This window comes from Umbelopsis ramanniana, assembly GCF_025399195.1.
Source record: "Umbelopsis ramanniana AG unplaced genomic scaffold K450scaffold_40, whole genome shotgun sequence".
Classification (NCBI taxonomy): Eukaryota; Fungi; Mucoromycota; class Umbelopsidomycetes; order Umbelopsidales; family Umbelopsidaceae; genus Umbelopsis; species Umbelopsis ramanniana.
The window spans coordinates 158,140-170,810 of record NW_026252126.1 but is presented as its reverse complement, the minus strand read 5'-3'; the positions used below and the strand labels follow the sequence as shown (position 1 = coordinate 170,810).

The window sequence follows — 12,671 nt, the reverse complement described above, 5'->3', positions numbered from 1 at the left end:
TGGGTAGATTGCCCAGGCCTGCTGAGCCAGATTGGTTGGCCGCCCTCTATAAATTACTAATTTTTTTATCTCACTTGGTCCGTGAATCCCCCGTTGTCTTCCTCCATTGTTAACATGGCAGCAGACTTACCTTCCTATACATCGTATACAGACTCTGGAAATACTTCGAGAGCTCCTTCAACATATTCTGTCATATCGTCTGACCCCAGCAGCTATGTAATTACCGATGAAACAAAGCCACTGCTGCAACCTGCATTGCGACCAGAAAACGGCAATAATCGTACAGCATCGACAAACAATGGGACAGCTTCCCCTTTGAGCTCGGTTATTAACCTCTCAAACACTATTCTTGGAACAGGAATGTTGGCCATGGTATGCATCCCGAGATTACCTCCTTTTTTAGTGTTTGTAAGGAGATTTCTCACGCTTCTCAAATTATCTCATTTTTACATTGATAGCCCTCTGCCGTAGCCTCGGTCGGATTGATCCCAGGCATGTTTGTCATTGTATTCTCTGGTATAACCTCAGCACTTGGTCTTTACTTCCTCTCCAAAGCTGCTGCTCGAACGGAGGGCCGTGAAGCGTCATTTTTCGCAGTCTCACAGCTCACATGGCCATCAGCTGCCATATTTTTCGATTTGGCTATTGCCATCAAGTGTTTTGGAGTTGGTATTAGTTACATGCTCATTGTGGGTGATCTAATGCCACAGGTAATGACAATCAAATTACCTTTTGTTTGGAGAAACGCAACATGTATACTAAAGTTTAAGCTTGCCTCCTGCAGATAATTAAAACCATCTTTAATCCAAGTGAGGAATTGTATTATCTGTTGGATAGGCGGATATGGATCACCGTCTTCATGATCACCATTGTTGGACCATTGAGCTTTTCAAGAAAACTGGATTCGTTAAAGTATACTAGTGTCATCGCCTTGTTCGCTGTTGCTTACTTGTGTTTGATCGTCGTATGGCACTTTGTCATTCCCAACTTTCCAAGTGCTCCACCTGAAGAAATCGAGCTGGTACACTTTTCGACAAAGTTTTTTACCAGCTTGCCTGTCTTTGTTTTCGCCTTCACATGCCATCAGAATGTAAGTTAACTGAGAGAGTTCGACATGTAAGGGATTTTTGGAGAGTGAATTGATGACTGATATTCTAAATCACAGATATTTACTGTCTACAACGAGCAAAAAGACAATAGTCAAAAGAAAATCAACACTGTCATTGCTACCTCCATCGGCACTGCCATCTTTTTGTACGAGGGTATTGCGGTTATGGGTTACCTCAGTTTCGGCAAAGCTGTTATGGGAAACATCATTCTTGAGTGTAAGTTCATTTAACGAACGGAGCTCGAGTCATTACAAGTGCACTGACGTAGGTGGGGTTGCATTTGTAGATCCAGCAAGTGTGTTTGTCACTGGTGGACGTATAGCCATTGTGATTCTCGTTTTACTCAGCTACCCGCTACAGTGCCATCCATGTAGAAATTCGCTTGACAAGGTCTTATCGTTTGGCTCAGCTCCTGTCGATGAAAATGGTGTGAAAATTCTATCACCGCCTTCCACTTCAAAGTACCTTGCCATGACGATCGGTATTTTGATTGGTACGTTTTTAGTAGCCATCACCATGACCAAGCTGGATTTAGTGTTGGCATTTGTCGGATCGACTGGCTCCACCGTCATATCTTTCATTTTGCCTTCTTTGTTTTACCTCAAGCTACATGAAGATAAGCCTTGGTCATATTCCAAAATCATAGCGTTACTGTTAGGTATCTATGGTTGTTTGGTAATGGTGATCTGCCTCACGTTCAATATCATGCATGTTGTCAACCCTCCTTCACATTAGACACATCATGGTCCTCAATTGATTGGAACTGTATTGATCCAAAACACTCGAGGCGGAGCAATTTGCCTTTGCTCAATGTGAAATGCTTTTACGCCTTACTACTTTTTGACGAATAGAATATCAGTCATCGTCCTGGTTTTTTTTTTTTCCTACTACTTCTGACATATACCTTTGTACAGTACATTCAATAAATTGTGTGGTTGACTTTGTTCTTAGAGATCACTGAAACATTGAAACATAACGTTTCAATACAATTCCTGATATTTTTTTACTGATACATCAGTCTCCATAACAACTTTTATGCACAAAGTACATAGATTGAAATATACACCATTGAATTAACCTAGATTAAAAACCACATGAGTCGGTATTTGCTAACCCATCATAATTTAAAGCTTAAGAGTTTGATCACAATGCAAGAGGAGTAGCTGGTTTTTGCGGTGTCGACGGTTGTATCGAGGGTGGTCAATGGGACGTGGGATGTAAAGTTTGCCTCGTTCAAGAAAATCAGACCAACGAATGAGAATTGTTCGAAAAAGACCACCACGAGGTCTATGGGAAATTCTCTGTCGCACATCGTAACTGTGACTGATGGCGCCACCGCTGGCAGACTGAAGTAGCCTGCCAGTACCAGAAAACAACCTTCCAATCGTAGCTCGAATGATGCCAGAGTATAGCGTAGATACTATTGGCAATGACTGCAAGATACCTTGAAAAAAATAGATCATAATCAAAACCCATTTTGAGAGGTATATGTACACTATGCGGGGTGCCTCACCTTCAATTGTCCAGCTGTCTTCGTGCCAGCAAACTTTGAGCAAGCGGCTATCCAGGTCCGTTTCCTGAAAGTGCAGTATCATCCAGCTAGGAATGCTTAATACCAGAGGTATAAAGGGTATTTTAATGTAGTTGGTAAGATGGACTGCACACGTCCAGTAGTCGAATATCTTGGTCGTAATGGTCGGTGGTTTGACGCTGAGCGTCGACCGTAGTTTAAAGATACTAAACGAAGAGGTGAGCGCGTGTGATGATTTGAATGGTACGATTGAACGACTATGCTATACCTTTTTATATTTTCAATGCCTTCCACAGAGATCAATGGTGAAGTAAGCTTGGCGTTGGGAAGATAATACTTGTCCAAAACCCTTCTCTGAGCTACTTCGTCGGCGGACAAAAGATCGCTCAAGATCTCTAACCATGGCAACAATAGAGTGAGATTTTGCAATAGAGAGCAAGTAGTTCATGTTCATATTCTTACTATGCAACAGGTGATGTTGATTATGCTGTAATAGATCTTGATCGGCATCCATGAAAGATCCTTCCCACTACGGCTGCAGGAGAGGGTTTTGAAAAAGTTACTACTCCGCTAGGCCACTAATCTGTTTGGACAGCTCCATTGTTGACACCAGGAAAACATAGCAACATGTATGGAATGTATCACCAATCCTGACTCTATTTTATACAAACGGTTCTTTTCTTTGTTTCCAACAAAATAAAAAAAAAAGAGTATATGGTACATAATCTATGGGAAGGTCAGGGTTGTGCACGTTGATTCTCCTCGCAACGTGTATTTTCTACAGGTATTGGTTATTGAGTTTTGTTTCCACGGAAGCGCATGCGAGGATCCAACTGTTGAAGACGGCCAGAGATAGAAAAAATTAAGACACGGTTAGAAAGCCTTGCTTAACAAGAATTCCGAGGTTCCTGGCCTGACTGGAAAAACGCTTACCATTCCACGCCTGCATTCATAGAAACTTTTGAGAATTGAATGGCATTCCTTAGGAACGTCGTTAGCATGCTCTTCCTTGAAGCATTCTTTTACGCTATTTCCATTTTTGACCACACAATCTGACTTGAGCATGCAATCTACAAGTTCCTGCCTGATTTCTTTACAAGAAGATGGCATTGTGAAGGCAAAGGATGGTTGAAAGTGTGACGACTTTTTTGGAAATCGTATTTTTTGCAAAAAGACTCTCCTCGCGTAAATATGGAAACTCGAGATGAACTGGCAAGATAAAATAAAAAGGAAGAGACTTTTTCACTTTATCAATACTTCACAATGTAATAAAAAAAGAACATTCTACATTCTAAAGACACCAAAATCAGTCTTGCGTATAGGGGCGTTCAAACTGGCACTCAGTGCAAGTCCGAGAACTGAACGTGTATCGCGAGGATTGATAACACCATCATCCCAAAGTCGAGCACTGGAGAAGTATGGGTGACCCTCCTTTTCGTACTTTTCCCGAATAGGAGCCTTGAAGTTCTCTTCGTCTTCAACTGGCCATTCTTGCCCCTTCTTTTCTTTGCTGTCCCGAGTAATTTGAGCCAGTACGTTGGCACTCTGTTCACCTCCCATGACAGATATACGTGAGTTCTGTGGGGGTAGTAGAGTGTTAGTTACACCAGCTTGTCATTAATGTATGATATATAGTACTATCAACTTACGGGCCACATCCATAAAAATCTTGGAGAATAAGCTCTTCCGCACATGCCATAGTTGCCAGCACCAAAACTGCCACCCACAATGACAGTAAACTTTGGTACATTGGCACAAGAAACAGCTGTGACTAACTTGGCACCATTTTTAGCAATGCCTCCGGCTTCAGCAGATGATCCGACCATGAAACCGGTGATGTTCTGCAAGAAGACCAACGGTATGCCGCGCTGAGAACAGAGTTGAATGAAGTGAGCTCCCTTGAGAGCAGACTCTGAGAATAGAATTCCATTGTTGGCGACGATACCAACAGGATAACCATGAATGTGGGCAAATCCTGCAAATAGTCACTTAGTACCAGTTCACTTGGCTCTTTAACTGCTGTATTGACATTTACCTGTTACAAGGGTGGTTCCGTAATGTTCCTTGAACTCACTGAATCGACTGCCGTCCACAATACGAGCAATCACATTCTTTATATCGAAAGGCTTTTTCAAATTATCACCAACAATACCGCCCAACTCATCCGCTGAATACAGTGGCTCTTCCGGCTTTTGTATTGTAACCTGAAAGAGCATGCCTGTGAGATTGTTGATGTCAAACCAGCCCTATAAACTACACTGCTTACTTACCTGGGGCTTTTTGGTGTAGTTCAATGTACCAACCACACGACGGGCAAGTGCAAGTGCATGCTCATCGTTGAGTGCAAGGTGATCAGTAACACCTGAAGTTCGACCTATGAAGCGATTGGATTGACTCATCAGTCAAATCAACTTCTACTAGTGCGCTACTGGTCAATAAAAATACTTACAATGAAGGTCTGCGCCACCAAGTTCTTCAGCACTGACGACTTCGCCGGTGGCAGCTTTGACAAGAGGTGGGCCAGCCAAAAAAATCGTTCCTTGCTTGCCAACAATGATACTTTCATCTGCCATAGCAGGAACATAAGCACCACCTGCTGTGCACGAACCCATAACGACAGCAATTTGAGGAATCCCTTGCGCTGACATGTTGGCCTGGTTGTAAAAAATGCGACCAAAGTGCTCTCTGTCGGGGAAGACATCGGCTTGACGTGGCAAATTTGCACCACCAGAGTCAACTGAAGAATTGTATTAGTCTCACATTAGATCTGGGTTGATTCAAAGGAATGAAAATGTCTTACCAAGATATATACAAGGGAGCTTGTTGTCTTTTGCTACCTCTTGCGCTCTCAAGTGCTTCTTAACTATGATATATATAATCAATATATAGTGTTAGCATGGCCAATCACAGTCTGGAGCAATCCATGGTTTTCCACTTGCCTGTAATAGGGTAATAGGAACCTCCTTTGACGGTAGGGTCGTTTGCAACAATCATGCATTCGGTTCTGTAAGTTTGAGAGCAACTGAGTCAGACGAAGAGCGAGTCGAATGTGAAAAATTTTACCGGAAACCGAATTACTTACCCATTGACTTTTCCAATACCAGTGATGATACCGCCGCATGGCACAACGTCTTCATACAACTCATATCCAGCCAAAGGCGATAGTTCTAGGAATGGAGAGCTATTCAAGCACCGAATTAGACATACGACAAACTTGTGAATTGCTCTGAGAATAAAACCTGTAGGCTTACTTGACATCCAATAGACGATTGACTCTATCACGCGGGAGCAACTTGTTTCTTCCCAAATGTCTCTTTCGAGCCTCTTCACCACCACCTATTTCGTGTTTTAGCATCGGGCCACAAGCAATAACCGCAATTTTGTTCTCGTACCTAGCTTAATTTTGGCTGTCACTGAGTCCAGATCACGAACGATAGCGTCCATTCTAGCGCTGTTTTCCTGTTTATGTTCAATAGAAAGGTCAGATAAACATATAAGTTTCGTTACGTCAAAAGTATACTGTCTGTACCTTGAAAGCGGCTGACTGGGGTTCAATGAGATTAGGCAAAACATTGGACTGATCCTCGTGGAATGCATGATAAGCACGTTGTGATCTCGTGGCCACAATAGAGGTCAAGCGCACGGAGTGCGAGATTCTGAAGAATCGCGAGGCCGTCAGCATCACGAAAAGAAAAGATGGGGAAACAGAAACGTTGGCACAAGTTTCCCACGGCATACAGCATATACGCATTCATTTTATTCTCCGCCTCCACTTCTCTTTAGATTTGAAGCCTTCGAGTCTGCTGGCAGCATACGCATTGGCTGCAATAAGAACGACTAGCTACTTGAATACTCTGTCCAAAGTAAATTTGTGCCATTTCTACAACTACATCTTCATCTCCTGCCATACCAAGATCTTCAATATCTTGAGCGTGAAGCACCACATCGTCTTCGTCTTGATGATCCTTCAACTTAGTTTGAAGGTGTAGTAACACTTGCAAAGATAGAACATGGAAGAACCTAAGGATATCCAAAAGAAATAAGTAAGTGTTTCTCAAACAATTCGGACCACAAAGATTCTCGCCAAAATACTTACCGGATCAACTCTATTTCAAGCCAATGCTTGTTGTCTTCCACATCGACAGTATCCGATTCGACTCGGATGATAGTCTGGGAATTGCCAGCTAGCGTTGCCATGATGTTGGATTCCGTTATTAACGGAGCATCCTCTTCGTCATCCTGCAACTCGTCGCCTCCAAATAGCAGCCTTGTTCGCTCTTCTCGTGTAAGACGATCTTGCTTCCGTCGTTTTATCCGGTTACCCACAAAAGCTTGTTGCCAAGACCGAAATCGAGCTGGACGTTCCTCATCTCTACCATACCACCAGAACCATCCACCAAGAAGAAATTTTCCAAGTGTGTCTCCTAAAGTATCTGAAGAACTGTTCCTATCCAAAAGATCCGCCAGTTTTGTATCATAGCCATCATCAGGCTCGCTAAAGAGGTCGGTAAAGGTTGTTGTCTCCAATAGTCTTCTGTTGAGCCGGTTCATTCTAGACTTGATCATGATTCTCAAAATTCGATACCGTAAAAAGTTCGCTTGAGTGTATCGCATGACTTTCAATTGTCCGCCATCGACTGACTCAATGCGTAAATGTGGAGAATGGGATAATTGCGGTAAGCTATATGACGAACCAATGCCTTCCAAAATAAATCCTTGACTAGATTCGTCGTCAGATTGATCTGGTAGAGTCACTAGAATATCGAACAAGTGTGGCTTTTGCTGAAATATCTTGTCTGGCGTACAAGCGACATATCCTCCTTCAATTGTTTCCATTTCATCGATATCATTGATGCCAACACAGAACAATGGCTGTAGCTTCGATTTGCCTTCCAATGTAAGTGTGAGTTCGTGAGATCGTGGTAATGTGGCAAGTAGGCAGGTATTGTACACTAGAACAAAAATAATGGTTAACAAATGCTCGATTCATGTGCAAGTCGATTAATTTCAACTGACCGAATTGACAAGCTTTTTCGACAGGTGTGGATGTTAATATCAAAATTCTCTTCTTGAGGATGGCAGCTTTCCATAGCAAAAAGATATTGGGTCCCAATATTCGCACGAAATCTGGAAAAGCGTGCGCAGGATGGGAATCTTCTACCTGGAGATATTCCATGTTTTTTGCATCCGTGCCGGCCGGATGACGGATGACGTTGTAGAGTTGGTGATTTACACTTTGCTGTGCTGTTTCGTCATTTGTCAAGGTGTGTGCTAACGATGATATGGATGGTGAGAACTGGCTCAAATCGGCAGATGCTTGGTGGTGCAATTTGGACGTATCAATGGAAGATAATGATGCAAACTTGGTCATGTTCGGAACGTCAAGACTTTCTGTAGATATAGATGGTAGCCCGTCGTTGCTTTGCGGTTCTTTTTGGCTGTTATTATTGTAATATTCAATTAAGTTATCATAAGTAGTGCTCGTAATTTCGTGCTGTTCGATCAATATTCTATATGTAAATCAATCGTCAGATGCTTTTCATATTGACTGTTGTACATAGTGTTCACTTTAGCTTACTTGACTTCGCTCCGGAGGAAATCGATATGATGCCATAATTGGCCGCAACTACCAGTTTCTGGTGTCGGAGTCACCAAGCAGCCCACCGCCATCATGCGAGCACCACGTTCTTCAGTGTTCTCGTTAACTGCTTTGTTTTCAAACGCACTAATACCAAAGTTTGATCCCTTTTTGAAGTATCTATAGGATTGTTGTTGGTATTCGAGGAAATGACGAGTCAATATAGGGCAAGCTGAATTGCTTACATCGTGTCTTCTGAAATACTATGAAGGCCGCTGCAAATTGCTTGATATTCTACTCCATCTAAGTTCATATCTGTATAGTCGTATTCTTCATTAATATCACCTTTGAGTCCATGGTTATGTCTTCTTAGACTAAAACACGTTACCTGCTGGGTATTGCCATTCAATAACGTTTCCTCGGTGGACGTCAAATCTTGCTACAAACACAGCAACAATGTTTTCAGAGCTTTGTTGAGTAGTTGAACTAACACTGGGGGACAACTGTGATCCATTCTGTTCTTGTTCCATCCCTAAGATATTAACACTTGTACTCGGTATGCTGCTGTATGGGTGAATGGTGATTGGATCAGTAGTCGGCTAACAAGGCCATAGCAGAAAACGGGGTCTGGCTATTTTTTGATTTACCTGTCATGCAGTTCGACATCGCCTACTTCTGCTTGCGCAGGAAAGCCGTCCGAGACAGTACTCATTTTTATAGCTGTCAACGATGAGTCGAGTATGATTCACCAAGTACGGAAGGCAAATGTGAACACCTGGAGTGAATGAAACGGGCTGTATGGTCGGGATTTTGAGAGCACCGATGTCCGAATTAGGATTTTGTAACACAGACCAGTTTCACTAAAGTATGCGGCTCATGGAAGGACGCGAGCTACAGAGTATCGACAGCTAGTAAGGCCAAACAACTTTGGTGTAAGGACAACCGATAATCAGCTTTGATAATGTATATCCTTTTAAAATTTTATTGCTAAAAGTGCTGCGCTCTAGAACTTAAACATACAACATTTCAAAGGTAAATTTGAGCGACTGAATAAAAAGAGGATAGCAGGAATCTTCATGCAGTTGGCGTCCTGGAAAAGCATTTGGCCCTTTCCTTCATTTTGCCTTCGATAAAAAATAAGAGAGCATGACCATTTGTTACTTTGCATGACAATGCGGGACAAATGTATTGTCACACGAGTCGTTTACAATAGTCTAAGGATGGACATCCACAATATGTGAAAATATTTTGCAAATACGAAACGGTTTGGGTGAGATTACTTTAACAGCTGGATATATATCTCATGAAATTTTGGCCCTGGTAGCCAGCCCATGCTCGGGATTCTCAACCATGAGTGACCACCCGTTTTGCACCCATGACCATGCAGTTCCGAGTGTAGTGTGGCGAACTAAGCTCACAAAAGTGCGAGACTAACGAAAACGCAAAGCTCACTAAGGATCTACCCTACCTGGGTCCACACAGGCGTAGAATGGTGGTTAAAGAGACCCTTTAGATAGTGTATAAATTTAAAGTACGATCGGCATACCAAAGGGCTGGTTTAATGAGCTTGTTTCTACTTGTGTGCTTTCATCTGTACCGATTACGGAGCCGCGTTGGTTTTCATGTGTTTGCTGTTTACAAGCACATCACATGAAGTGTCGGCAATCTGAGCTATAACTAGGAAAGTTTTTTCCTCAGACTGAGGCTCCTCAGTCCTCTTCGGCTCATAACCTTCTGTTCAAAGAAACTACCATACCCCACTTCAATACATAATCCTTCATCCAACACGAAAAAGCAACAATCATACTTCATCATGGCGCCACAAACAGCATCCGAATTAAAAGTAATGGAAACAGCAAAAAGAGGAATGCAAGCTATTGGTCTTGTATCTCTTGCCGTCGTATCAGCACCGGTGGTCATAATAGCGTGTCCTCTCTTGGGTGCTTATGAATTCGCCACCGCCTACGATGCTGAGCTATACTCTGGTTCAAAATTTATCGACGGGGTTATCGGCGGCCTCTTTGGAGTCGTCACATCGCCTCTGGCTCCTTTCTATATCGCATGGGGGGTCATAGAAGAGCTTTATAAAGAACCTCCCCCGAAACCAATATCAATTTCGAATACGTTTCAGGAACAAGCACATCGAGATATTGGCCTGGACTGCCTCAATTTCTACAATATCGCCGTGGTTGGTGTCACGGGAACCGGCAAGGTAAGCATACACAGATATGGTCTTTTTTCCGTCTGCCAAATATTTTCTTCTCGAAAGAAAATAGCTGTCTTCGGTATGTCTACAGCCAAGTATACTGACTCCACATCAAACGTTTAGTCCTCTGTTGTCAACGGATTACTAGGATACCGAGATAGTCATCCATTCGCGTCAAAGGTTGGTGAAATAGAATCAACCGCACAACCACTCGGCTACCGCCACCCAGTCCTTCCAACGCTGATGATCTGGGATATGCCTGGTGCTGGCACCAAGTCACATCCTGCGAAATCTTACTATGAGGACAAGTATCTACAGGCTTTTGATGCACTTGTTATAGTTACTGGAGACAGGTACGATAAAATTAATTTGATTTTCCCCAAGTGCTTTGAAAAATTCAATCTAATGCGTCTGTACCGCAAAATAGACTGATGGCAACTGATGTACACATTGCTCGAGCTGCTCATGCGCATGGCCAACCATACTACATTGTGCGAAATAAAATGGACGTGGTAAGTGGCTCAAATAGTCGTCGGGCATATGTGGTTATATACTACCAATGCGATGTAATGACGGCAAAAATCTGACCCCCCAAATTCTCGCTGACTCGAAATAGGCAATACAGTCTAGACTGCGCAGGCAAAGCGTGAAGGGATCCATTGGTCACAATCAATGGGCAAGCACTGTGGGAGAACTTGCGAACGAAATGCAAATCCAACGAGATATGAAAATGTTCAATTTCAATACAGAAAACCTGTTTCTTATCTCTGCGTGGGATCTCCAAAATTTGGTCATCTCACTACGAAATCATCAGCCCGTTGGTGATATGCGAATTATTCACGAAAAAATTTTAATAACGACATTGTTAGATACAATAGCGGAAAAACGTAGACAAGAATTAGCATCAGACTCAGGAATAAGCACTGAGCATGGTAATGAATAAGTGGTTGTGTAAAGAAGATTGATGTAAGATGGGAAATAATGGATTGGGAATATACTTAGCATCGCTATATAAGCAAAACATGCAATATAAAGCATTCACTACTTCACTTCCCTCTATTTTGCTTCTGGTCCATATGTTTCAGTAATGTACTCCTCCCAAGTTTGCAACCAAGGATATTTGGCGCGCAAAGCTTTAACATCACCGCAGTAGCCGGGGTTTTCCCAAAACTTAGCCATCTTGCCGTACTTGCTTCCAATCAGGGTGACGACTAGTGTTGAAAAAATTGAGTTAACATCAGCTCTTCATAAAACTTCAATAGGTATGAGAATATTTATGAGAATATTCAAAAAGGTACTTACTGCCATATTTGAAAACCCACATTTGCTTAGCCTGCCATTTTGTGCCAGTAACCTTTGTGAATATTTCAGCGATCTCATAGTGGTCGAGTTCTTCAGCTGACAGCTCGATGACTTGGCCGCTGTATTCTTCGGGATGTTGAAAAGCTTCAGCAGCAATTAAACCAATGTCCCTACAACCAACAGCTTGGATTCGCTTTTCAGGGGCGTTGGCAGAAGGGAAGACACCATCCTTTGGAGCAAATGAACTATCCTTAGCATAATTCTCAAAAAAGTTGGCGGGTCGAATGACAGTATTGGTCAGTTCGGACTTTTTAGCGATATATTGCTCGATTTCGTACTTGTTGTAAAATTCAGGAAACTTAGCAGCTCCGGCGTTGCCAACGGATGTGAAGACGAGATGCTTAACATTCTTAGCGACGGCAACATCAGCAGTATTTCTTCCCTTCTGTATTTCTTTCTGTACGGCATGGAAAACATAGTATGGTTAGCAATCTCTCTCCACAAAGATGTTTAATCAATGTCGATCATTCCTACCTCAACAGCACCGCTTTCACTGTGATCTGTGATCAAGAAGACACCGTAAGCGCCGTCAAAAGCTTTTTCGAGGCTCTTTGTGTCGTTGAGATTAGCTGTAATTAATTCAGCACCTTTGCCAGCCCATGCCTTGGATTTGGAGCTGTTAACATCGCGGGTGACGCCACGAACTTTGAAGCCTTTGTCAAGTAAAGCCTGGGCTGCTGCACCTCCCTGCTTGCCGGTGATACCGAAGACGACGATGATTTTGCCAGTAGGATCGATTGATGGAGAAGACATGTTTTGTGTTGTGTTTATGTTGTGAGTAAAAAATTCAATGAGAATGAACAACGTTATTTATATAAATCAGCTGCGCAAAACTGGTTACAAAGAAACTGCTTGGCGCATCGCATGAAACACGCGAGCATTGAG

General features: G+C 42.6%; 7 protein-coding genes across 7 annotated transcripts; 2 read left to right on the top strand and 5 right to left on the bottom strand.

The window, feature by feature from the left end:
- Positions 1-2,077, top strand: K450DRAFT_248096 (uncharacterized protein). The gene is made up of 5 exons (XM_051590177.1): positions 1-372; positions 459-710; positions 785-1,090; positions 1,166-1,325; positions 1,396-2,077. The coding sequence occupies exons 1-5, from the start codon at positions 115-117 to the stop codon at positions 1,842-1,844; spliced, it is 1,425 nt and encodes a 474-aa protein (XP_051443290.1). The 5' UTR covers positions 1-114; the 3' UTR covers positions 1,845-2,077.
- Position 2,078: 1 nt separating this feature from the next.
- Positions 2,079-3,333, bottom strand: K450DRAFT_248095 (uncharacterized protein). The gene is made up of 4 exons (XM_051590176.1): positions 3,103-3,333; positions 2,909-3,035; positions 2,623-2,846; positions 2,079-2,553 (listed from the first exon to the last, which is right to left on the bottom strand). Exons 1-4 carry the CDS (start codon positions 3,152-3,154, stop codon positions 2,234-2,236), a joined length of 723 nt encoding a protein of 240 aa, XP_051443289.1. The 5' UTR covers positions 3,155-3,333; the 3' UTR covers positions 2,079-2,233.
- K450DRAFT_248092 (uncharacterized protein) lies at positions 3,265-3,865 on the bottom strand. The gene is made up of 2 exons (XM_051590175.1): positions 3,574-3,865; positions 3,265-3,473 (listed from the first exon to the last, which is right to left on the bottom strand). The coding sequence occupies exons 1-2, from the start codon at positions 3,748-3,750 to the stop codon at positions 3,432-3,434; spliced, it is 219 nt and encodes a 72-aa protein (XP_051443288.1). The 5' UTR covers positions 3,751-3,865; the 3' UTR covers positions 3,265-3,431.
- K450DRAFT_248088 (uncharacterized protein) lies at positions 3,838-6,328 on the bottom strand. The gene is made up of 11 exons (XM_051590174.1): positions 6,223-6,328; positions 6,033-6,093; positions 5,892-5,976; positions 5,723-5,821; positions 5,580-5,644; positions 5,441-5,503; positions 5,090-5,377; positions 4,911-5,014; positions 4,676-4,844; positions 4,290-4,615; positions 3,838-4,218 (listed from the first exon to the last, which is right to left on the bottom strand). Exons 1-11 carry the CDS (start codon positions 6,235-6,237, stop codon positions 3,925-3,927), a joined length of 1,569 nt encoding a protein of 522 aa, XP_051443287.1. The 5' UTR covers positions 6,238-6,328; the 3' UTR covers positions 3,838-3,924.
- Positions 6,329-6,366: 38 nt separating this feature from the next.
- K450DRAFT_248079 (uncharacterized protein) lies at positions 6,367-8,859 on the bottom strand. The gene is made up of 7 exons (XM_051590173.1): positions 8,607-8,859; positions 8,464-8,533; positions 8,219-8,398; positions 7,657-8,150; positions 6,737-7,592; positions 6,582-6,660; positions 6,367-6,492 (listed from the first exon to the last, which is right to left on the bottom strand). Exons 1-7 carry the CDS (start codon positions 8,746-8,748, stop codon positions 6,478-6,480), a joined length of 1,836 nt encoding a protein of 611 aa, XP_051443286.1. The 5' UTR covers positions 8,749-8,859; the 3' UTR covers positions 6,367-6,477.
- Positions 8,860-9,949: 1,090 nt separating this feature from the next.
- K450DRAFT_301283 (uncharacterized protein) lies at positions 9,950-11,634 on the top strand. The gene is made up of 5 exons (XM_051593746.1): positions 9,950-10,430; positions 10,495-10,503; positions 10,548-10,777; positions 10,852-10,936; positions 11,041-11,634. The coding sequence occupies exons 1-5, from the start codon at positions 10,032-10,034 to the stop codon at positions 11,365-11,367; spliced, it is 1,050 nt and encodes a 349-aa protein (XP_051443285.1). The 5' UTR covers positions 9,950-10,031; the 3' UTR covers positions 11,368-11,634.
- K450DRAFT_190161 (uncharacterized protein) lies at positions 11,040-12,562 on the bottom strand. Its single transcript, XM_051584448.1, has 3 exons — positions 12,261-12,562; positions 11,727-12,183; positions 11,040-11,635 (listed from the first exon to the last, which is right to left on the bottom strand). Exons 1-3 carry the CDS (start codon positions 12,537-12,539, stop codon positions 11,481-11,483), a joined length of 891 nt encoding a protein of 296 aa, XP_051443284.1. The 5' UTR covers positions 12,540-12,562; the 3' UTR covers positions 11,040-11,480.
- Positions 12,563-12,671: the final 109 nt, after the last annotated feature.